A 23,150-nucleotide genomic window follows, 5' to 3' on the forward strand; every position below is an offset into this window, starting at 1 on the left:
AGCTCTATAGAAAATAAAAAGTATACGAGGCAAATTGCAAATTACTGTTCTTTTAATCCATTTATTTTTATCTACTATAAAAGTTTGCATTTTAGGTTGCTTGCATTTTATTACTCTGGCATTGTTTCACTTCATTTTCCATTTGAGATACTCTAAGACATTTCTTGGATGGCGCCCCATTTAGTACCCCATGTGTTTAGCTTTTGCTTCTCTATTTATAATTATCTAATTTACCTTCATTTTAAAGGACATTTTTGCCAAGTATAAAAATCAATTGACAGAAACACTTCTACTACTTTGAGTGGTTTCTCATTTATCTTTTTAAAACTTTTTTATTGGTTATTTTATTTATTTACATTTCAAATGTTATCCCCCTTCCAGGTCTCCCTTCTGAAAACTCCCTATCCCATTCCTCTCCCTTTCTCACTGCCTCTCCCTTTCCCCTGAGACACCTTCAGTTCCCTACACTGATATCTCTCTTTCCTTGCATCTTTCAGAGTTCTCTGAGGTGGTCAGCAGCTTGTTTCTAATGTATCTTAGATGTTCATTCTTCTGCTCCCTGGAACTCATTGATTTCCTTTTGCATATTGTTGTTCCCTTATATTTCGGAATTTTTTTTTAATTTTCCTTCTGTAAATGTTAAATCACACACAAACAAATACACACACACACACACACACGCACACACACACGACATATACAAACTCTGGTTCTTTTGACTCTCTGGATTCTGAATTCTTTTTTCTGTCTTTATCTAATTTTTGTCTCTTAAATTCAGTGACTTTCATGACTGTCCTAAAGTTCATTGATGATTTCCTGTGCTATTCACATACACTGAGGTATTTTTTCCTTCCAATTCATTTATATTTTCTAGCTCCAGAAAATTTCTTCGTTCCCTTTGTCCTTCCTTTCTCCTTCCTTCCATCCTTTCTTTCTCTTCCTTCTTCCTTTCTCCCTCTTCCCTTTCTTCCCTTCTTTCCTCCCTCCTCCCTCTGTTCCTTCCCACCCTCCATTCCTTCTATCTCCTCCATTCTTTCTGAAACATAGTAGTCAAGGTTTTCTTGTCTGATACAGATCTTAGTTTCCTGGAGTTGCTACAAAATTATTTAAACCTCCAGGTCTCAACCTCATCACTCTCACCAGAAGTGGCTTTTTCTTCTGCAAAATGAGCAGGAAAAATCTGCTTTAGACACTGATTGAAGACTTCCTTCACACCTGAATCTCAGGAAGAACAACTAAGCTATGCAATGTCTCAGTCGAGTTCAGGAGGAGGGGGTGGTGGGGGTCTGAGAATCTGTGAATCATTTAGCTTTTGGTTACTACAACATGCTAAACTGAGCTTTGTCACCAGAGCCCTTTATATTTCCCAGCCATGGGAATTTCCTGTTTATAAGGCTTTCCTGTTAGCTTTACTTGTGAGTTTTCTATATAGTCAAGGAAACTGCTTTAAGTTTAGTTTTACTCACATGAGAGCACACATTTTGTAGCAAATGGCCAAGACCTTTGCCAGACTCCTGGAAGACAGAGACCTGTGTATTACTCAGGTGGGGCTGAGCAGTGCTAGGCACTCCACAGGGTCTTGATGGGTCAAGTCATATGGATCCCCTGATGATTTTTTTCATTACTTTAGGACAAATGTACTTCCAACACAAACAAACAAGCAAGCAAACAGACAAACTCGAAACTTTTCAGATAAGCAATGTAGTAGTCAGATTTTCCAACCTTTTATTCTGAGATTCATTTTATTACAAATGCAATTTAACATAATTATAATATATATCATAGTCTGTCTCTATGTCTTATTGTTCCTATAATTTTTTTCATAAAATGTATATACCTGTTTTTGCTATTTTTATTTAAAGGTTTAAATTTTGAGGATTAAATTTCTCTTAAGATACAGTAATTACTTTCATATGTAACAGTTATTTAAAGAAATATGACAGGAGTGTAAACACTGTTATCAGGATAACACACAATACCAATGCATCCCTCTATAAATGTTTCGCTGTAATAACACATCCATTTACAAATGATTATTATATATTCCTAACCTGGGGAGACATTAGGGAAAATCTGTATAAATGTATTAGAAATGAAATGTGTGCTAAAAACAAATGCCACACAAAGTGTGAAAACATGGTGTTTGAATTTAAAGGCACAGTGTTCAGGAAACAGAACCATTTCCATTTTAGCATTACTATGCTATAAAACACAGTTTCATTATTTAAATTACAAAGTTTTGGCCTAGAACATAATTTAAAATTCCATTTAAGTCTTTCATTACTAAATAAGAAATTAGTTCAAGACATGGTAAATCAAATTTGCTTTGAGATCACCTATGTTTGCCAGATTTTATTGCAATCAATAAAATCCTCGCATAAAACTCAGTATGAGTCATATTTATGTTCCTCAGTAGGTACACCTTTAGAAGAATGTTAAGTCGGGATGCTAGCGAGACTCTTATTACAATCCCCTAAATATGCTGATTTAATAAACCTCATCCCCTTTTGTAAGATCTAGACAAGATGAACTCAATTCTTAGAATGACTATTAGGAAAGGCTCTTTCTTCTCTAGGCGTGGTGATGGATGACTCCTGTTGACAACTGCTTCAGGCTATACCTGTCTGTATGAGTTCCTCCCTTCTGCACAAGCTGTGTATCTTCCAAGGGCCAGGTCTCAAGTAACTCACTGCTCAAAAAGATTGATGACAGCAAAATAAAATATAGAATATATACTTGGAAATCATATTGACCCAGCAGCTCCATGGAAATGGGTTTTGAAGACTGATGCCTTGGTGTCTAGAACTACATAGTTGTACTGTGTTTACACAGTAGGGTAGAAGTGACTTCTTAATGGCAAAAGAATTTATCATTTTTTTCTTCACCCACATGTGTCATGCTTGATTCTGGGGTCCTTCATGTACTCACTCTTTCTTATTTGATCTTACTGTTAATTTGTAAATAAACTCAAGTTGAGAGTAGTTATCTACCTTTCACAAAACCTCAGTGTTTCTAACATGCAACTGTCTTCCGAGTCACAACACCTGTCATGATGTCTCTTTGAATCATCATTTTGCTTTCTTTGAAATGCCTTTCCCTAAGCCTAGTAAACTAAAGTTTATTATGATGTTTTACACACACACACACACTATATATATATATATATATACATATATATATATAAAATCAATATGTAATCCATGTTAGTAATATGTGATACATATGGAATATATATGTATGCAAGTATATATCAGTTAGCTTGCAGAAAAAAGTGACCTCATTTCAAAATGATGACTCGCCATTTGTTAAGTTCAGGTGACTAAGCTGAAACATACATTATTGGGCCAGTAGGCATGGGAGGGGCCTACATTATGTCTTTCTAATAAGCTCTCAGAGGGGGCTGTTTATCCACACACACCTCCAGGGCTCTTCTTAAAATAACGAATTCTTGTTCTAATCACTCTCTGCTACTTTCTAGCAGTGCACAGCTATGGCGAACTCAACTACATTCCATCCCAATTTACATATGTCAATGCCCCAGTCCTAGTCCTGAATACATAATGCTTAAAACAATTGATTATGGTTACAGTTAAATAAAATGTAGTCACATAGGTAGATGGTCATCCAATATAACTGGTGCCCTGGCAGAAGGCAATTAAACCATGACATACAAAAGAATGCAAATGGAGTTTATTAAAATCAGAGGTCAAAGATACAGGGACAAAATACCATCTGCAAGGCAAGGAGAGAAGTCTCATAGAACAACATCCCTATAGACATGACCATGCACTTCCTTCCTCCAAAACAGGCAGTGAATATTTGTGCCTTTAGCTGCCTACTTTGCTGTCACGGCCTGAACTTCCTAACAGCTTGAGCAAGCTCCTGTCCTGCATGTGTCTACTCAGGTCTCTGTTATCCCCCATGATCACACTGGGAGGGCCTGTTCTGGTTTCACCGGTGACCGACATGTCCTCAGCCTCACAGGGCAGCAGCTGTCCTTTTGTGGCAGTAGCGACCTCTCTCTTTCAGAGGAGGGTTTTCTTTGGGCTCTACAGTCTTTCACTTTAATTTTCCTCTGAATATTATTCCTCCTCAGTGTGCTCGCTTCATCACAGTCTTCCCATCCAGCTCCACACCTCAGCCATTCCTCGATGCTTATTATCCCCTCTTCCTAGCTTTCCCACAGGCCTCTGTTTCCGCCTTGGCCATGCTACTCCTGTGCTACTGCTGGAGGGAGGTGTAACATCAGCTCAGAATGCTTCTCTGGTTGCCTCTAAACCAATGGTTCTAATCTGTAGTTTGTGACTCCGCTGAGGGTCATGTATCGAATGTCATCCATATTTCATATTTATTTACATTACTATTCACATTACATTACTGTTGTAGTAAAATTACAGTTATGCAGTAGCAACAAAATAATTTTGTGGTGGAGGGGTTACCACAACATGAGCAACTGTATTAAAGGGTCACAGTGTTAGGAATGTTGAGAACCACTGCTCTACACAGTTCCATTGGGACTCTACACATCTCCTAGGTGCCTGTACCAGCGAATGTCCAAACTCAAACTGTCTGCTCATAAACTATTCCTTTTTGTTCTTGGCATGGTAGTATGCCATTGCTATAGCCAGTGGGCAAGCAGTAATGTCAGAGTTATTCACGAACCAACCATTCTCTTCCCTCCATATCCAATTTTCCCTGGATTCCCATTGGAGCGTTCTCACCATTGCTGCCAGTCTTCCTTTAAATTATTTGATCTCATTATTCTTCCTTAAAGAAGTTTGATAACTTCTGTCCTCTTGGTTTCAAATTCTGTGCATAGAATCCTAAGAAGATACAAAGCAGGTCCCAGATCTCCTTCTCTCTTTCATTTCTTCAGCAGGACAAGCTGCTCTGGCTTGTAGCACCCTCAGAACTGCTCATCTCCCTGCCCGCAGGCTCTGTCCTCTGCCTGCTCTGAGATGATCTTTGTGTGAGTTAATTGTCCATTCTGTAAAGTGGTTCCTACTCGCCAGACCAGCCAGAAACCTTTTAATAAGATCTTGTGGTCCTCCCTGACTCTCACAGCACAGGGCAAGCTACATTTGAATCACCGTGCTTGCTTCATACCAATCCATTTCAAGGCTGTAACTGTGGGACTGAAAGGCCGGGAACCTTCTCATTTGCTGGGCTTTTCATGGGTACTGTAGGCTGCTCTGTGGACATCATGTGTCTTCATGAACTGGCCAGGTGAATGGGGAGGTAGGAGGGAGGGAGGGAGGGAAGGAGGGAGGAGAGAGAGAGAGAGAGAGAGAGAGAGATTAAAATCAGAATCAGTAGATGCAGGTAGCTGTGACAGCCTCTCCTTACTCACATTAGAGTTTTGGAATGAATGGCTTGCATGATATCAGATGCCCCATCGCTGTGTCTACTATTTTCCAAAAATACAGTTTTTAAATGAAGGTTAAAGTCACCTGGGTATATTCTTACGTCCAATTTTCACAGAATTTCATTCTGGGTACTTACTGTCTCTCTGCATCTCTTCACTTTTTCCTTTCCTCAACCCCACCCTTGACCTCTCACCCCCACCTCTCTTTCTCTAAAACATGATTCACTGTGAAGGCTGCGTTGGCCTTCAACTCCGGATCCTCCTGGTTCAGTCTCCCTAGTGCTAAGGTTAGAGCTGTGGGTACCACCACACCCTGTGGCATTTACTGTCCGCACTGCCACCCCACTTCCCTCTGCTTTAAATGGTCTGTGGTCAGTATTAGGAAGAGCTCTCTAGCACTGCTTTTTTAACTCTAAAGTTTGTGTGAAAGACCACAAAGCTAATGCTGAGTAAAGCGGGGGCGAATGGCTCACTTTTCTATTCAAGCATTTGCCATGGCGTTTCCTTTACTTCTTCTTTTTTCTGTCATTTGTATTGAAGACTCATCCCCTCATTGAGACCTGAGATCACATTTAAATTTTTAGCTCAATGGCTTGTCAGGAGCATTTTACATAAAATCCCTCTCCTTTTTTTTTTTCCTCCCTCGATGTAATCCTCCATATTCCCTTCCTAATTGCTACCACTTCTACAGATGGAAAGCAATTTTGGCAGTGATTAATTTGAAGGGTCTGCAACCTCTCCTTTGCTTTTTAAGACAATCCTGTTTGCACAGCCTGTCCCAGGAAGGTCTGCTGTAATCTATTGCCTCTTCAAAGAGCTGCTCCAAATTCTATGTGTGCCTCTCAGGCTTCACCATGGTGTTAAATCCACAGGACTGTCTTTTCCTCTTTGTCCACGTTTCCTTGAACTTCAAAACTCTCCATCCCTGCAAGCAAGGTAGGGAGGGAACATAGATGCTGCCAATTATACATGCCAAAGAAGGTTTGTTTTCCAAGTTAGTTAAAACCTGCAGAGAGGTAGCAGCAGGGTGCTGTGCAGTAAAGAGGCTGCCAAAATAAAATGGAATTGAAATAGACTTGGGCAGGATAATCGCTGGTGGCAGGTGCCAGGAAGCAGGGACTTCTATCAGGGGCAGTGGGAAGTAGAAAGGAGTGCGAAGCTGTAATTCTTGTCACCATGCAGATCAGAGCTGCCTCAAAAAGCTCCCAGGGCTGGTGATGAATAGCTCCAATCCTCATTTTCTGAGCTGGAATATCATCTTTGTGTGAAATATTTGACAAGGGTGTGCTTCACTCATCTTAAGTGTAGCCATTGCCTCAACGTAATGGTTGGGCATCTTGGATAATTCAGGAGGAGACTAGCTTGAGGCAACCTTTCCTGACATCTCTCTCTACAGGAAACCATGATGAACATGTCCACAAGGGTCTCATCAATTCTTCTCTAACTTTCTTGTCTTTGCCGGAGCCACGATGAACAGGGCACCTGACCCGGCTTCCAGTGTAGTACTTGTGAATAGAAGCACTTCAGATTTTGGGCTTTTTAAATATACATAAAGGGAAGTCGTGGTTATGAGATCCCAAATCTAAACATGAAATTCATTGATGTTTCAGCACATATGTATATAGCCTAGGGGTCATTTTATGTAACATTTGATTATATTTGTTCCTGAATTAAAATTTTATATTGTATAATTTTCCACATGTATTTGAGACACACGATTTCTCACTGTGAAAGCAGTGTAGATTTTGGAGTTCATCCTATTCCATCTTCTTTACAGCTCTTTATATCTTATCTTTCCCTAGTAAACAGAAGTGCCCCGGGATGTTGTAAGTAGCCATATCTATCTCTTTAGAACATAATAGAAAAGTACGACTTTGCTTTGTCAAATATTTAGCCTTTTTATTTCCTCGTACTCTAAAAAATTTCCCTTGAAATGGAACCCCTGTTACTGGCTTGAAGGCATCTTCTATTGTGTTCTTGAGATGCAGCCCTTGTTACTGACTTGAAGGCATTTTCTCTTGATTGCATTCTTCATCCTCATCCTCGCTTAAGTCCCACAAGGCTGAGCATTTCCGACTCACTGTTCTCACCTGAGTTCAAAACGCCAGTAACGCTTACAAAGTGAAATTTGTGGAGCCCCACCTTAACAGCTCTTGACACATGGCTCTTGAATGAAATAGCACATTGCTCCCATAAGAGTTTCAAACAGTCATGGTATGATATACCATGGCTGAATCCTGTAAACAAGATTAACAATTCAGAGAATGGAATTAAGAGGTCAAAGGGACCAGGAGAGGTGGTGATGTATTATCTATGTAGCCAGGAATGAGCTTAGGAGAAAGGGGAGCTTTGGCTCAGGAAGATGATTGATAAGGATGTTAAATCCTCCTATGATGACTGCCCATCTATTCATTCTTCAGGCTTCAGACTATCTCACTCTGATGGAGAGTGTCCCGAAAGCTGAGGATAAGATGAACTCAGTGAACTCTCTCAAGGACCTCAGTGCCCATCAAGACAAAGACGCATGGTCGCGGTGGGGACAGCAAGGGGGTGAACATAGACTGCAGACTGAAGAGAGGATTTAGAAGTAGAGTTTTATTTTCCTTTTGGTTTTGCTTATTGACTGTCATGTGTCTCAGATGCTTCTCCAAGGGGTCCTGTTTGAATTAGCAGAAAAAAAAATGATTTAAGGCACTTAGTCATTTTCAGAAACTCAGAGGATATAGAGTGGGACACAGGTATTGCTCTGTAGTACACACTGCCTCCTACGTGTGATTAGAGTAGGGGCTTGCAACAAAGCCATGTAGAAATCATGACTGGGATAGAGCCAAGGCATCCAGGACTATTTCCCTAACAGTTCAAAGCATTCAGGAAACACGGGTTGGAAACCCCAAAGTGGGACCTTTGTGAGGTAGAAGAGCCGTCTCTGGTGCATAGGGAAGTTGGAGCCCACAGCATTTCTGTGACTGCCAAGTCCGTAGCAGTATGTATCTTTGTATGTCTGTGGTATATATATCTTTGGTCATATGAAGGCTGTGCTATTGTCTGTACAAAGTGAATTTAATTGGAGTGGTTTTAGAACGAAGCTTTTGAATGAAGTGTGGTTTGGGTTAAGGGATAACCTGGCTTCCGTGGTGAAACCCTAATCCTTTTCACACTTTGGCTTCAAAGAATGAAATCAGGGACAAAGCATTTGCTGAGCATCTGGAGATATCAGTGGCAGGGTGCAGAGAAACTGCTCCTTTAACTAGTGATTTTTTCCCCCCATCATTATTAACTTGAGTATTTCTTATTTACATTTCGATTGTTATTCCCCTTCCCAGTTTCCAGGCCAACATCCCCCTAACCCCTCCCCCTCCCCCCATTACCGCCCTGCCCCCAACAATCACGTTCACAATATGGTCATTATCAAGATGAGCAGATAAACTTTTGCAGATAAAAGTTTGCTAAGACATTGTTTTGAAATCACCCATGAAATTATTTAGATTAAATGCAGCCTCCTCTTAGACTCTGCCTCAAAGAATTAAACATCACAGAAAAATATAGTTAACCAAAGTTACATCAAATCTGTACCATAATATTTATGAAATAGCTATATTTTGAGATTTATGCTGAGTTAGTAGCTATATAAGGAGCCCCAAAATATTGTCCTGTTTGGATGTCGCTAGATTCATCCCACTGGGTTGATGACCACAGGTCAAAGCATTTTTGCCTTTTCATGTCTATCACGTAGAAATTCAAGGTCATGACTTTGCAGGAGAGAATAATACTCAGACGTCCCTGAGCAGCTTGGTCCATCTTTGTTGTGTGTCATAAGATTCCTTCAGGTAACCAAGCAGTTACCTGCTCTTTCCCCTTCCTAAGCTGTCAGTAGACATCCCTGGCACTGGCTGAGTCTGTGGAGAAGTACCTATGACCTGCCCGGACCTGTGTTCCACCTAGTGTTGCTTCAATTGTGTCTGTGACTCCAAGGTTCCCTGAGAACTTACTTTACACATTCAATGTAAAGACCTACAATAGAAATAAATAGGAATAAAGACTATGTATTATTTCCTGAACTTTAATTTATTTCATAACTTTGTCTGAATCATATTCAACTATAAATATATGAAGTCCTGAATGGCATGCTTGTTTTGGAGGTGCTGAGAATTGAACTGAGGGATTTTCACAGTCTCGAAAAGTTCTCTCTTACTGAACTACAGTGCCAGCCCTCCTACTATGCTTGAGGTAACTTCCAGAGTTCTGTATTATAGGCCTTAGCCCCCCACATCCTGCTTTTCCCGTGAGATACTGAATATCCATCTCCAGTAGAAGTTCTGTAATTAAACGAACAAAGAATTATCTCCTTGTATCTCATAAAAGTGTGCTTCACTTCCTCAACATGAATATCATTTTCACACGATGATTACGAGTAAAAACATGAATGTTCAGTTTTGAAGTAATCCAGAAAATTGTGAAGAAAAAATGGAAGTAGCCACAGTCTTGGCACACAATATCAGCCTGTGTGTAGGCTAAAGAGGAGTCAGACATTAAAAACTTCTACTGTGTGAATTAGTATAAGGAGATGTAATTATTTGACAAAAGACAATGTTTGCCTGAAAGTAACCACATTAAAAATTTAGATTTTCTTATTTAGTATTGATGTCTTTAATAGTTCTATTTATTCTGTATGTGCAATTTTGTGACATTTCATACTATAAGAGGTTTTCTGAAGTACATGTCTTAATGTTCCTCGTCTTGGTTAATGTGCTGCTGATGTTGTGAGCCATGGGTACTCTGATGCCGCAGGGCTGTTTCCCTTTTCCCCCATAAAATGGAACTCTCCTCTAGGACTCTGAAATCGGTGTCTTTCAAATGATGATATAATTCCATTTCAATTGTTTTTATTTATTTATAGAATTGACTAATGTTCCCTGTATGATAATTGTTTCGGCAGTAATACATTCCCATGTTGTGCATCTTAAGTGTACTGATCCAAATTCATACTTCTCTCCCGTCTGCAGTCTATAAGTACTTACCTCATGTCACATGGGAAAAGTGCTTCACTTGCCCTCATATGTGAGCTGCGGATGGAGCCCAGACATATTGAAAATTAGCTTCTGGCATTGCAGATAGGATGAATGTGAAATGTTAATAGATTTGGAATTTGGCTTTGGGGGCCCGTCCTCATTTCACATAAATCAATATCCACAAACTGAAAAGTATATGAAACCGTAAATATTTATTTTTAGTCCCAAACATTGAGGGTAGGAGGTGCTTAGACCGCAGTGTGACTTGTCCCATTAGTCCCCATGTGTTAGACACTAAATCGTTTCCAGTTTTCTGCTGCTGACTTGGCCAAGTCCTAGCAAGTCACCTCAGTCAACGCAGGCACTGGACCTCCAGTTTTGAATCAACATAGTTCTGGAGTTGGAAATAAGAAATTCAACAAGTCCTATGTTTACTTTACATAAGTGGGTTTTCAGATCTGTCCTTTCACCAGGGTGTAACCAGACCCTTTCTCCTGAGCACTCAGTCCCATCAGGTGTTACCATTGTCTGCAATCTTTGTCCCTTAGATGAATTGAGGAGCCAAATTATGGCCTTCCTTTACAATCTATATCAATTGACTATTTTAAAATTTTTGCGCACTGCATAATCAGGTACTTTATGAGTATTTTGTTTTGAGCACTTCATTTTATTAAGGTGAAAGCATTATACTGGCAGCTCTCCCGACCTAAATCTTCCAGAGTGTCAGCGTTGTAGGTAATGTGGACATCATACACGAAGCCCACATTTTCAGCTCAGTGCTCTGCCAGGTGCTTCTATTTGCAGAGTTAGAGTCATCTCTTTACTGCTCAAAAAAAAAAGTCTTTGGACATTTTCCATAAGCGATTTGATGGTCTGAGCAAATGGAAATGCATAATTGTAGATGTAACTGGAGTCCTTGAATATAATTGCACTCATAAGTCAAATAAGACAATTCATAACAATTTGGTCCAGCATTTTAATTTTGTCCATTAAATTATTCATATGGATGCTTTTATAAGTTTAGCCATGAATATTTGAATGGTGTTTGATTCATAACTATAAAGTATCTTCGCCTTTTATTTTTCCCATTTACATCCAATTAACTTATATGGAAAAGTAGAACTATTATTCTTGATTGGAGACACACCTTTCTTACACTGACTTACTGAGGCTGTCTGACGAACATTTACCGTAATTGGAGGTCAATATTGTGCCTGTTTTGATAGTTTCATTAATATCCTAATAACCTTTATTATGTGGAGGGAAATTATTTTTAATCTGTGTAATTGAGGGGATGGCATTCAGAGGGATTATGATGATTTTTCAAAAGTCATACAGTGTGAGCGAGGATGGATAATGCTGGACTCACATCCGGATTTTCAAAGACTTCATTTATCCCACCCCACCATGGTGCTCACAAGACTCATCAGTGGCTGAGGCTCCTGACAACATGGACCATAATTTTCTGGTCTCTGTCTCTTCTTCCACACTTATCCCATCAGCAGGACAAATTTTCCGAGTTGACATTTGCTCGTTCTTTCTTTGCATCTAAATGGCGCTTAAAATATTCTGCCTTTTGTACATAGGTATGAGTGTGGTGGTCAGATGTGATGTCAAAGACGATGCATAAAGGTATGTTTGTGGGAGTGTGACTTCTAGTGACCGTGTGAGTGATAAAAGTGTCACAGGACCTGCCTGGAGCCCTTCAGTGGCTCCTGAAGCAAAGCAGAACAAGCCATTCCTCTAACAGAGCTCCTTAGTCAAAAGACAGCAAAGCCATCAAGCCACCATCTCAAAAATCCCATCGAGAAATTCAGGAAGCTTACAACCTGATGACCTCTCAGAACCGATCTCCAGTTGGTTCCTGCGTGTAGCTGTCTTGGTGCAACTGCATGTAATACTGCAAATAGATATTGCAGCATCACAGAAGTGGAAGCATCATGCTTAGTTTAGTCCTTGGCTAGCACTAATGCCCCTGCGTTGGCTGAGGTAAGTGCTTTATGAGAGCCACATCTGGGCCACCATTGATAATGCATTAAATATTACCTCAGCCAGGCTCAGCAGCGGGGGAAGTCAGAACGAGCACATTCATTTGTCTGAGATTCAGATGGCTTTCTGAAGTGATGCCAGGAAGTTGGCATTTTTAAAGTTTCCAGATAAATCTGTTGTTTAGCCTCATTTAAAATCCCGTGCTTGGGGCTCTGTGCGTTCCAGCCTGCTTGAACAGTATATGTAGGACTAACCAGGGAGCACCTTTGGGAGGCATCTTGAGTCCTTAGTAGAGGGCTGCCTTGGCCTTTTTTGCTGACCACTCTTCACTTCCTGTCCTGCCGCCTGATGCAAGGACACCCTGTGTTGTGATACATCAGAGTGATTTAGGACATAGGCCATACTGATCTGCATCTCCTGCTTTGCCTCTTTGCTTGCAAACTGTCTGAACTCTCTCCTTCCTACCCAGAAAGGTTTTCCTATCTGGATCATAGTACCATGTTCCATTGTGTTGCATTATATCTTTATATGTTTATCCCAACCCATCTATTATGTGTTTTTTTTGGGGAAGAACTAAATAACCCAATACCTGCCACATATAGGGTCATCACTTAACACCTCAGATATATAAAGGAGTGATACAGACATGCATTTTCACACCGTCATGCTTTAGCTGTGCTGGTCTACTGAATCTGGTCTACCCCAAATAATTGATCCTTCAAACGTGGTTTCTGATTTATTTTACTAAAGAGCTAATTTGCAGTTCATTTTGCAAACTGCCTTTCACTTTGCTGCTTGTAAACAAGACAAGCAGTTCCTACAGCTGTTCTCTGATGTCACTACTTTTATTGGAAAATGCTTTGCCCCGGGTTTGTTTTGCTTGAAGAACCTTAGGCCCTGGGAACAACTGCTCATGGGGGTGATGGAGCAAGCTCGTTCTTCCCACAGGACCAGGCTGAAGCCTCAGCCCTAGGCTTGCCTTTGTTTTTGGCAATGGCAGTCTTGTCAGGAAGCTGTATCCCACTTCACAGGAAGGAGGGAGGGGCAGTATTAATATGGACATGGAACTTTTGGCATCTGTCCGTGGTCCTGCCTTTAGGATGGAGAGAAGTTCTCTTCTCTGTAGGCGAAGGTGGAAGGCACAGGAGGAGCTGTGGCAGGTGACATGAGGGAGAACAGGTGCCATGGTCCTTTCTGATATCCAACACATGCTCATGATCCACAGTTTTATCAGGAATGACTCAAATTAAGGGCAGAAGAAAACAGTAGGAGGGACGGAGGGGAGGGCAGCTCTGCTGTACTCCTCTCCTCAGCCAGCTCAGTCAGAAGGATGGAACTCACAGAACCTTAGGCACCTCTTATGTCTTTGGTGCTTCAGAATTCACTTATGTTTCAAGCTTTATTTCAACCAGTAAGCACACAGGAGGAGAGGTGTTTTCCCATGGGCCTCATTCAGAAGCGATGTCAGAGGGAACACAGTAGTACTTCCTATGTTTAGGGTCTCCAGGTATAGTACAGTCTCCAGAAGAGGGATCCAGGAAGCCCAGAAGTGGTTATCTGCATAGAGAAATTATCCTTTACTATCAATAGTATAAAGCTCTTCTTTAGAAATATGGTCCAGGGTTCCTATAGAATAAATGGAGAGATTGATCGGAATCTGGTGGGAGTGAAAAGCCCCATCCATCTGCATGCTGCTCACTTTGCCTATCTTTCCCCTCCAGGTGGCTCTCCTATGAGAACTCCACCAGATTCACTGCCTGAGCCAATGGGTGGCTGTCAGCTTCTTCTGGGACAAGCAGCAGCACTCCTGAGAAAGCGGCTACTGCATACACTCCGAGCTTGGAAAAGCACCACCTCAGATCTGTTCCTACCTGTGCTCTTTGTGGCCTTGGCCATGGGCTTGTTCATGGTGCAGCCTCTGGCCATCACATACCCTCCACTCAAACTTACGCCTGGCCATCATGAGACGGCAGAAACTTACTTCTTCAGGTAAGAAGCTCTTTTTCTATTGATTGGTAGCTACTTTATGGCTGTTGTTGTAGAAGCCCGAGAGTTGATGATGCCATACAGAAATGCCATCAATTTATTTATTAAGGGAGTAAGGCTGTAGCTCACAAGTAGAGAGTTGCCTTGCCTGGTTAGGTCTCTGTCTTTGGTTCCTAGCCCCTCCACACTAACATGCATACTGTTATTGTTTTTGAGGCCAGAACACAAGTATAATTTGAGAGATTCTTTAGGGTGTTGACTTACAGTGGTTGACAGATAGGCCTGGTCCTAACCACTGAATCATTGGCTTCTTCTCACACAGCCAAGAATCTCATTTGAAAGAGGACATGAGGCGAAGGGTCTGACGTGTCCCAGTAGCCCGTAGCAATAAGTAGGAATGCCAGATATGTTCTCAACATTTTAGCATTTTAGAAAAGTATCAAAGTGTATATTTTACAAATGCCTGCACTGCTATTTTTAGGATAAGGGCCCCCCAATTGCACATCTTTCCTAGCCAGCTGCTCTATAGATCAGCCTGATTTGGATCAAGATCATTAACATTTTCGGGTCTGCAGAGCAGACTTGTTGCTAAAACACTAAAGATCATGTTACTTTCTACACACTTTTCTCAGGGTGCTCAGCTTGTAGTTAAGACACAGGATTTGGCACTTAGGAGATTATGGAACACCTCTACCTCAGCTTGCCTGTTTTCTCTCCAGGGTTACCTTCAGTGCCCTTGTCACAGCCCCTTCTCTTCAGGACTAATCAAGTCCCATCGGATCATGTCTTAGGGCAAAGCCCATGATTACCTTCCATTGGGTTCCTCTTCCAAAAACTTCACCATCTCAGCTCTTTATACACACTGCATTTTTGCTGCTCCTCCACAGCTCAGCCTCTTAGGCTGGTTCCATACATTAGCTATAGTGGACAGTCTACAGTATACATCGATGTGCCAGCAGCTCTGTGATATTTTAACTTGGAGATCTTTGGGTAAACCCAGAAGAGTTGGAACTGACAGAACCATTCTTTTATTTTTCTCATTTAGCTTAAATGTAAATCAACTTCACTCTTTACAAAACGGTCACTAAGGTTTCTCTGGAACCAGGGTAAGGTGGCTAGATGTGTCTTCTTTTTAATATTTTTACAATACTTATTTTTTTATTTTGGAGGTTACAATTTAAATTTAATATTTTATGCTACTTAAGTATTTTTTTTTTATCTTGGGGATCACAATGCACAGTTCTACTTTCCCTACCCGACCTCCAAATCTCCTCCTGTACCCCACCCTGCTCTCCTTTAAATTCATGGCCTCTTTTTGATTTCATGCACATGTATATTTGTATATACCTATACATTCATAAATATAACCTATTCAGTCTGTATAATGTCACTCATGTGTGTGTTTTCAGGCCTGTTTGGTACTAGATAATCAGTTGGTGTGCTCTTCCCTGCAGAAGACCCCCCCTCTGGTGCACAACTTTCCTCAGTTGATTGTAGTTGTTTGTATGAAGTTGAGGCCCCATTCTGAATATTTCTGAAGAGCTGCCATGCCAGTTTCCAAAATGGCTGGACTAGGTTACATTCCTACCAACAGTGTTTAAGGGCTCTCTTTTGTTCCCTGTCCGGCCAGCATTTGTTGTTATTTGTTTTTTTTAATGACTGTCATTCTAACTATGATAAAATGGAATAGATTTCTATTTCTCTGATAGATAGCACAATTGAACATTTTTCATGTTTATTGATCATTTATACTTCATCTTTTGAGAGCGTTTTGCCCACCGAATGAACATGTATATTGATTGGTTGTTTATCTCCTGGTTTAGGGTTGAGTTCTTTGAATAGTATAGATATCAATGTCCTGTCAGATGAACAGCTAGCCAGTCTTTTCACCCATTACACTGGCCTCTTCCTTCTCTGTGTAGAAGCTTCTAAATCATGAGACCCTATTTGTCAGTTGCTGACATTATTTCCTGGGCTACCAAAATCCCTTTCAGAAAGTGTTTGGGTCTTGAAAAGTTTCCACCCAGCCTCCCAGCAGTTTGACAGTTTCTGGTCTTCCATTAAGCTATTTGATCTGTTTGGGGTAATATTTACCAGGGAAGTGTAAGAGAGGCAGTTTTATTCTTTTACATGTGGATATCCAATTTCCCCGGTATCACTTGTTGAAGAGGCTACATATTTTTCCAATGTATGTTTTATATTTTTTTGCACCCTGACCAAAAATCAGGTGCTAATCCCATTTTATCTATCTCTTTTTATATTTTATCTACGTTCTTTCTTCTGTCCCACTGAGCTGCATGACTGTTTTGTTCAGTACCACATTGCTTTTGTTCCTGTGGCTCATACCTTGGCATCAGATATGGAGGAAACTCTCAACTTTTCCTTTTGCTCAAGATTATTTTGGTTATTTGTGATTTTTTTTAAATGCTTCTGTGTGATTTTCACATTTACTCTTTTGTTCTATTTCTGTGAATGACATTGGAATTTTGATGGTGATTGTATTGAATCTATAGATTAATTTTTATAGGATAGGCATTTTCCCAGTTTTAAATTCTTATCTGTGAAGATGGGAGGTCCTTCCTTCCAGTATCTTCTTGACTTTTTTTCCTTTGGTGTTTTAATCTTTTCACCATAGAGGTCTTTTACTTCCTTGGTTAGCTTTAAATCCAAGGTTTTGTTTTAATATCAGGTCAATGTCTACTGTAGACTGTGCACTATAGGTAAAGTATGGAACCAAGGTAAGAGGTTAAGCAGTGGAGAAATAGAAAAAAGGCAGCTATACAAAGTTGAGAAGATGAGTTTTTTTTAGGAGGGGGTCCCAGGAGAAGATTACTGGGTCACCTGTGCTCCACTCAGAGCAATGGGAATGAAACTATTTTCATGATTTATTGCTCAGTATGTTTGCCATTGCTGTATAGCATGGCTGGTTTTTATGTCAGTCTTGGATGTGCCTCCCACTTGCCAAAAGCACTAATCAGCTCTAAGAGTTTCCCGGGAGCCTCCTCAGGAACTCTTATGTCCTGAATCATATTATCTGCATATTAAGGTTACTCTGACTTTTTCCTTTCACAATTATGTTTCTTTTAGTTTTTTTTCTTGCCAGATTGCTTTAGCTAAGTTTCCAGGTACAACAGTGAATAATAAAAGAGAAATTGCACATGCTTCTTGTATCCATGATTGTAGTTGAAATATTTAAAGTTTTTTTTCCATTTAGTATAATATTTATCATATATAGCCTTTACTTTATTGGGACATGTCCCTTAAATGTTTTGATTCTTCAGAATTGTTCTTATAAATTGATGCTGCATGGAAGTTTTTTTATGCCTTTTATTGTATGATTTCCATCCTAGAGTCAACCTATGTAAGATATTACATTTATTAATTTATACATGTCGAACCACCTCTGTATCTTTAGAATAAAACCAACTTAGTTGTGAGGAATGACATTTTTGATGTGTGCATGTGTGTGCAATACATGCACAAACATTGTACATGCTTATCTATGTGAGTTCAGATGTGTGCATACATATCGTGTATGGAGGTCGCAGTTGGTTTTCAGGTCTTGTATATTCTTTCTCGACTTCATCTCACCAAGGGAGCCCTGGAATTACTGTCTTACTGTATATGGGTTCTGTATATTTTTGTGCTTATGCAGAAAGTACTTTTACCCACTGAGCCATATACAATTTGCAAGAATTTTATTGACAGTGTTTATATCCAAATGAACCAGAAAGATTGGTCTATAATTTTAATTTTTGTGTGTCATTTTGTTGGTTTGGTAGAGCTAGCTGTTTTATTAATTCTCATATGATTAACTCCTGCCCTATCACAGTTTATTATTATTTTTTCTTGTAGCCTCATGGATGTGTACATTTTTCTTTTTGCTCTGAAAGAGTTCTTTAAGTATCAATTTAGGGCTTCCTCAGTAGGCACAACTTCTCCTAGTTTCTATTTATCATGGAAAGTATTTTTTTTAATTCTTCATTTGTTATGAGTAGCTTTGTAGAATATAGTAATTTGAGTTTACTGGTTTTTAACTTTCACAGTTTTAGACACATCATCCCAAGCCTGCCTGTTATTCATGTTCGATCTTTTAGCTGTGTCCTCGAATCACACATTCAGCTTGTAGCTTCCTTTTCACTATCTTTGTAATTATCTGAATGTTCCATGTCATCTGCCTTGTCTTCAAGCTCTAACACTTCCTCTTCTCGATCTACTCTGTTAGGCTTTCCAAAGAAACTTCATTGGATTTATTGAATTTTTCATTTCCATTTCAGCTCGTTTTTCTCAGTAAGTCGGCTCCCCCATCAAATTTACTTTGATATATTTCCATATTGACTTCCTTAATTCACTCACGTGAATTTACTCTGTGTATTCTTTCATGTGTTCTGCCCTCTTAGATTCCTTTGAACATACTTAAAACACATTTTGTTTTGAATTCTTTGTCTGGGGTGTTCTTGAACTCATTCTCATTGGACAATACTACTCTGGGATCAATGTTTTTAGGAGTATTAATACTTTGAATGTTTGCGTACTTAGTTTTTCCTCTGCATGTACACATCTGAGAAAAGCTGTTTTTGAAATTAAAAAAAAATCAGCCTTATTGTTTGAGTGGACATGTTTTCAGTGTTCCTGGGGGATTGGGTATACCTGACATATTGTTTCTCTTCCCCATGCTGAGGACATACCTCAATTATGTAATCCTCAGCCCCTGTGCTTGTCACACCAGAGTTTATACCCAGTACTCCCCCTTGTGAACATACAATAAAAGATAATTAAAGAGAAATTGTTCTTTCAATTGAATCACTTTAAGAAGAGAAGGAACACTTATGAGAGTGTTTTTACTATATACTGGTTACAGAGTGTATGAGTGAAGGGAGAAAAGCCGAGTAAGGCTAGTGATTAGTAAGGAGTGATAGAAAAATACAGAAGGAAAATTGCAATAAGGACAATTAGGGAAAATGAGGCCTCTTAGGGGGAAGGTAAAATGAGAAGAGAAACGTAAAGAATGGCAGTCAGAAGTTTTGCAATCTTAGCATCCCCACTCAGGAATGTGAGGTGGAGAAATTCCTCCCCTCCAACCAGAGAAACTTTATCTTTTAGGAAGGCCTATCAAAGGGGATATTAGAAAAAAATACAGGTGGGAAAAATAGAAAGAAAAAAGAAGAACAAAACCAGCGAAGAACATAGCTGACTTGCTAAATAGATACTAGATAGCAAATAGAGGAAAAATGTGAAAGGGGAAGGCAGATTTAGGGCCTCAGAATAAATGTAGTTGTTAGTTTGGGTACTGGACCTGGTGTTGACTCTAGGGTTTCATCTACACCATGTATAAGCTTTTATAAGTCATAGCACAAGTGCCATGTATACCTTGGGGCAGGGGATGTCTCTTACTCTGTTGGTTAAAAATACTGGTCATAGTGCTGGGTGATGTTTTGCATGGTCCTGTTACCAAGAGAACCTTTACAAATCGAGTTGAAAATGCTGGTTCTAACCCTGGTTCTTCCCAATGTCTAGTGCCTGCTTTGACTCTGGCTTGCTCAGTTTCTTTCCTGCTGTTCAGAACTGTTCTGCTCTGGTTCCCACAGTGTGCTGTTCAGAACAGCCTAGGGTGGCTAAGCTATGGCTAAGATCTAGTATGGCAATCTTTTAAAAATGGGAATCCCACAGGACCAGCAAAATGACTTAGTGGATAAAGTACTTTGCCACCAAGCTGGATGACTTGAGTTTGGTCTTCAGAACCCATATGATAGAGGGAGAAAATTGATCCAATAAATTGTCATCTCATGATGTGGGTAAACCCCAAATGAATAAATGTTATAAATTAATTTAAAAAATTTAAATGGTACCTTCCTACTTCCCTGGTTGAGTGCAAAGAAATTTCCTGTTCCTCCTTTCTGGCTAATGCTCTGGTTGTGGCAACCTTTTTGATCTGTCTTCTCTCTCTTTTCTGTCATTTAAGATTTGTGTTATTGAAAGTACAGTTCAGTTTTCTGAGACCTTCTATATTAAGCCATGGCTTAGTCACCATCAGGTGTTGCTCTCTCTGTCTCTGAGAGAAAAGAGCTCTACTTACCAAGCCAATCACTCCAAGAGGACTCTGGACTTCTATCCAGTTCTGCTCTGTAAAAATTCATATTTTCCTTTGCTACTGGAACTGGAATTCTTCAGATAAATTTTATTAACCTTCTCCAGTTTATTTCGTCGATATTCTATCCAACTATATCTGCATAATATCTGCCATTGTAAACGTCTTTTGTATTTAAGAAATATCCCAGTTCTGAATTGTAACCAACTGAAATGAACCACACTACTAATTATTCTAGTTTTAAAGAGGTTATTGTATTCTTTTCTCTTATGTTTTCTCACTCCAGATGTTTCTTGCAGATGTACAAAACTTCAACTTTTTCCTACTGTTTATTTCTACATTTTTCCCTCACAATGACATAGATGTATTACTACTGGTTGTCTCTTTGGTAAAGAAATTCAGTATCAATGACCTTGACTTTTGGCAATATTTCTTGAACTATGAATAGATGTGAGGCTTATGGTCAGTAAACTAAACATCGTCCTAAGTGTGCTTTAAGCACAGTTCCCATTGTGCACTGAAGACTTCTTTCTATAGAAGAATGTTTCAGTGACATGTAGAAACCAAAGGATGTAAATATAGTTTGCAGTTTTGAATTGCTGAGTAATAGGACGAATATTTGTTCCAAGTTAAGGCTCCAGCATGGAGAAAATAATTTTACTGATTTTAATAAATTAACATACGATAGCATTATATTAGGCAGCCTTTTGAATTCGATTTTAAATCCATGAAAATATGTAAAAGTGGTTAGAAAATTAATGGAAAATAGAGAAAAATAATGTGCTTTGATAGGCAATACACACAAATGTATATGGATGGTGACAAAACCTGGGCTTAAAGACGTTTTTCAATTTCATGCTTGTTCATGACCTTTTCTATAAAAGAACTGGGAAATTAGCTTTACCTGGTGCTCTGGAAACTTTTATCCCCATCAGATTGACTAGGGTGAGTCCTCTGCTTGCTCCTAATGGTGCTTTGTTTTCTCACCTTCAACAGCAGTGGGAACCATGACCCGGACCTCACCCACGTGCTTCTGCGCAGGTTCGGAGATCAGGACCCTGTTTGTTCTGATGCTCAATGGTAAGTATCTGGTGCCCTCAGCGTGGCCGAGAAGCTAACACCAGCAGCTCTGGAGGCCGCCTTGAGGATGGGTTAGTCTGTGTTCCCACTTAGGCTACATGGAGTGAAAGTCAGCTTAATGAGTAGAACATTAATGGGTCTAATTAGTGGGTCTAATTAATGGGTCTCATTTTATGGAATGGCCAGGAGGCAACTGCTTAATTGCCTCTTCCTACCTTTCATAGACACATGCTCTGGAGGACTCCAGAAAAAAAAAATGGTAGTATTCCTCTGACATAAGAGAACCAAAAGGACTTAAGCAATTAAGCATGAATTGTGTGTTTACTGTTGCTTACTTTAAAGAAAACTTGTACATATTGAGACATCATTGGCATACATTTTACTATTTATTGTGTTCTTGTAAGTCTACCCCCTTCCAACTGTTATTCCACCTTAACCCCTTCCATCCCTCCAACACTAGGTAGATGAGAAAAAAGGTCATAGAGGGAAGGGAGCATAGACCTCTTTCACACCACAAAGTAGACTACTTCCTGTTGATTAGGGGCACTGAACTTCTTGGGGCAAATCCAACGTTTATTGTCAGGACATTTCCAACCTCTTTGCTCATGAACCCTTGACAAGCCACATCGACAGGAACTAGCTGCAGCTGAGGAGGCGAGGAGGCGTGGCCCCCTTGCTTCCCTGGAGTAGCCTCTTTTGGGGCTCTGGCATTAAGAGCTCTGAAGAGTCCCCAGAACTTCAACTGTAAACTATTTGCAGCCAGCAAAAACACACCCTTGCTAGTTCCTGGAGCAAATGATAGTCACCTGCTAGAAAGTAGCCTCTCCTCTGGCTGGGATTAAATAAAAAAACATATTCACATAACATAACTGGGGTTTTAAAATTCTCAGTACAAGACATTTCTTTTAACTTAATAGGTCACACGCATACACACACGTGATGTAATAGTTTTCTTTTTTTTGTCTTACTTCACTGTTCACAAACAGTGCTACTCATGGTTGCTACATGATTTAATTTTTTTATGGTGAATAATATTCTACTACGTATACATGCCACACTTTCAATATTCATTTAGTATCTTAGTATGAATAAGCTAATGTAAACCCAGTGACTTTTCTGAAGTGATCAAAATTAAAAAATAGTCACTATCTTCACTCACGGTTCTGCCGTGACCAGTCCCATGTTTGTGCAACTGCAGACATGCCATTTAAACTTAGAAAACCCTGATTTCCTTCTGTGACAGGAAACTCTTTATCTAACTTACTTATTTTGTAGATAAGTTGAACAGCAGAAGATTTGACGCGAAGATCAACCCGGGAATGTATGTCATGATACCTGGCAAATGCTTACAGGCAGTAGATACTATTATTGCTGCTGCTGGTGTTATTAGTATTAATTATAATTTTGTTTCGTTCTGATTTGGCATCTTAAGTATCCCAGACTGACCTCAGAGTTTGTAGGTAGCTGAGTCTAATCTTGAACTCCCAATCCTTCTTCTTTCTGTCTCCTCTGTAGTACTAGAATCAGAGACGTGTGTCTCCATGCCTGGAAGGCTGTTACTGTTAATGCCATTGCAATGCCCAGCTTCCAGACTGCCTTTGCTTCTGGTCTACCTAAATCCCACCCAAACCCT

At 39.8% G+C, this 23,150-nt stretch overlaps 1 protein-coding gene across 1 annotated transcript in view; it reads left to right on the forward strand.

Annotated features, from left to right (window-relative positions):
* Abca13 (ATP binding cassette subfamily A member 13) overlaps window positions 1-23,150 on the forward strand; it is a 564,237-nt gene that overhangs the window by 391,380 nt on the left and 149,707 nt on the right. Inside the window, exons 43-44 of the mRNA XM_032916398.1 lie at window positions 14,085-14,352; window positions 21,434-21,517. Coding sequence (XP_032772289.1) covers window positions 14,085-14,352; window positions 21,434-21,517 — 352 coding nt within the window. The remainder of the gene's footprint in view (window positions 1-14,084; window positions 14,353-21,433; window positions 21,518-23,150) is intronic.

This window comes from Rattus rattus, chromosome 11 (assembly GCF_011064425.1).
Source record: "Rattus rattus isolate New Zealand chromosome 11, Rrattus_CSIRO_v1, whole genome shotgun sequence".
NCBI lineage: Eukaryota > Metazoa > Chordata > Mammalia > Rodentia > Muridae > Rattus > Rattus rattus.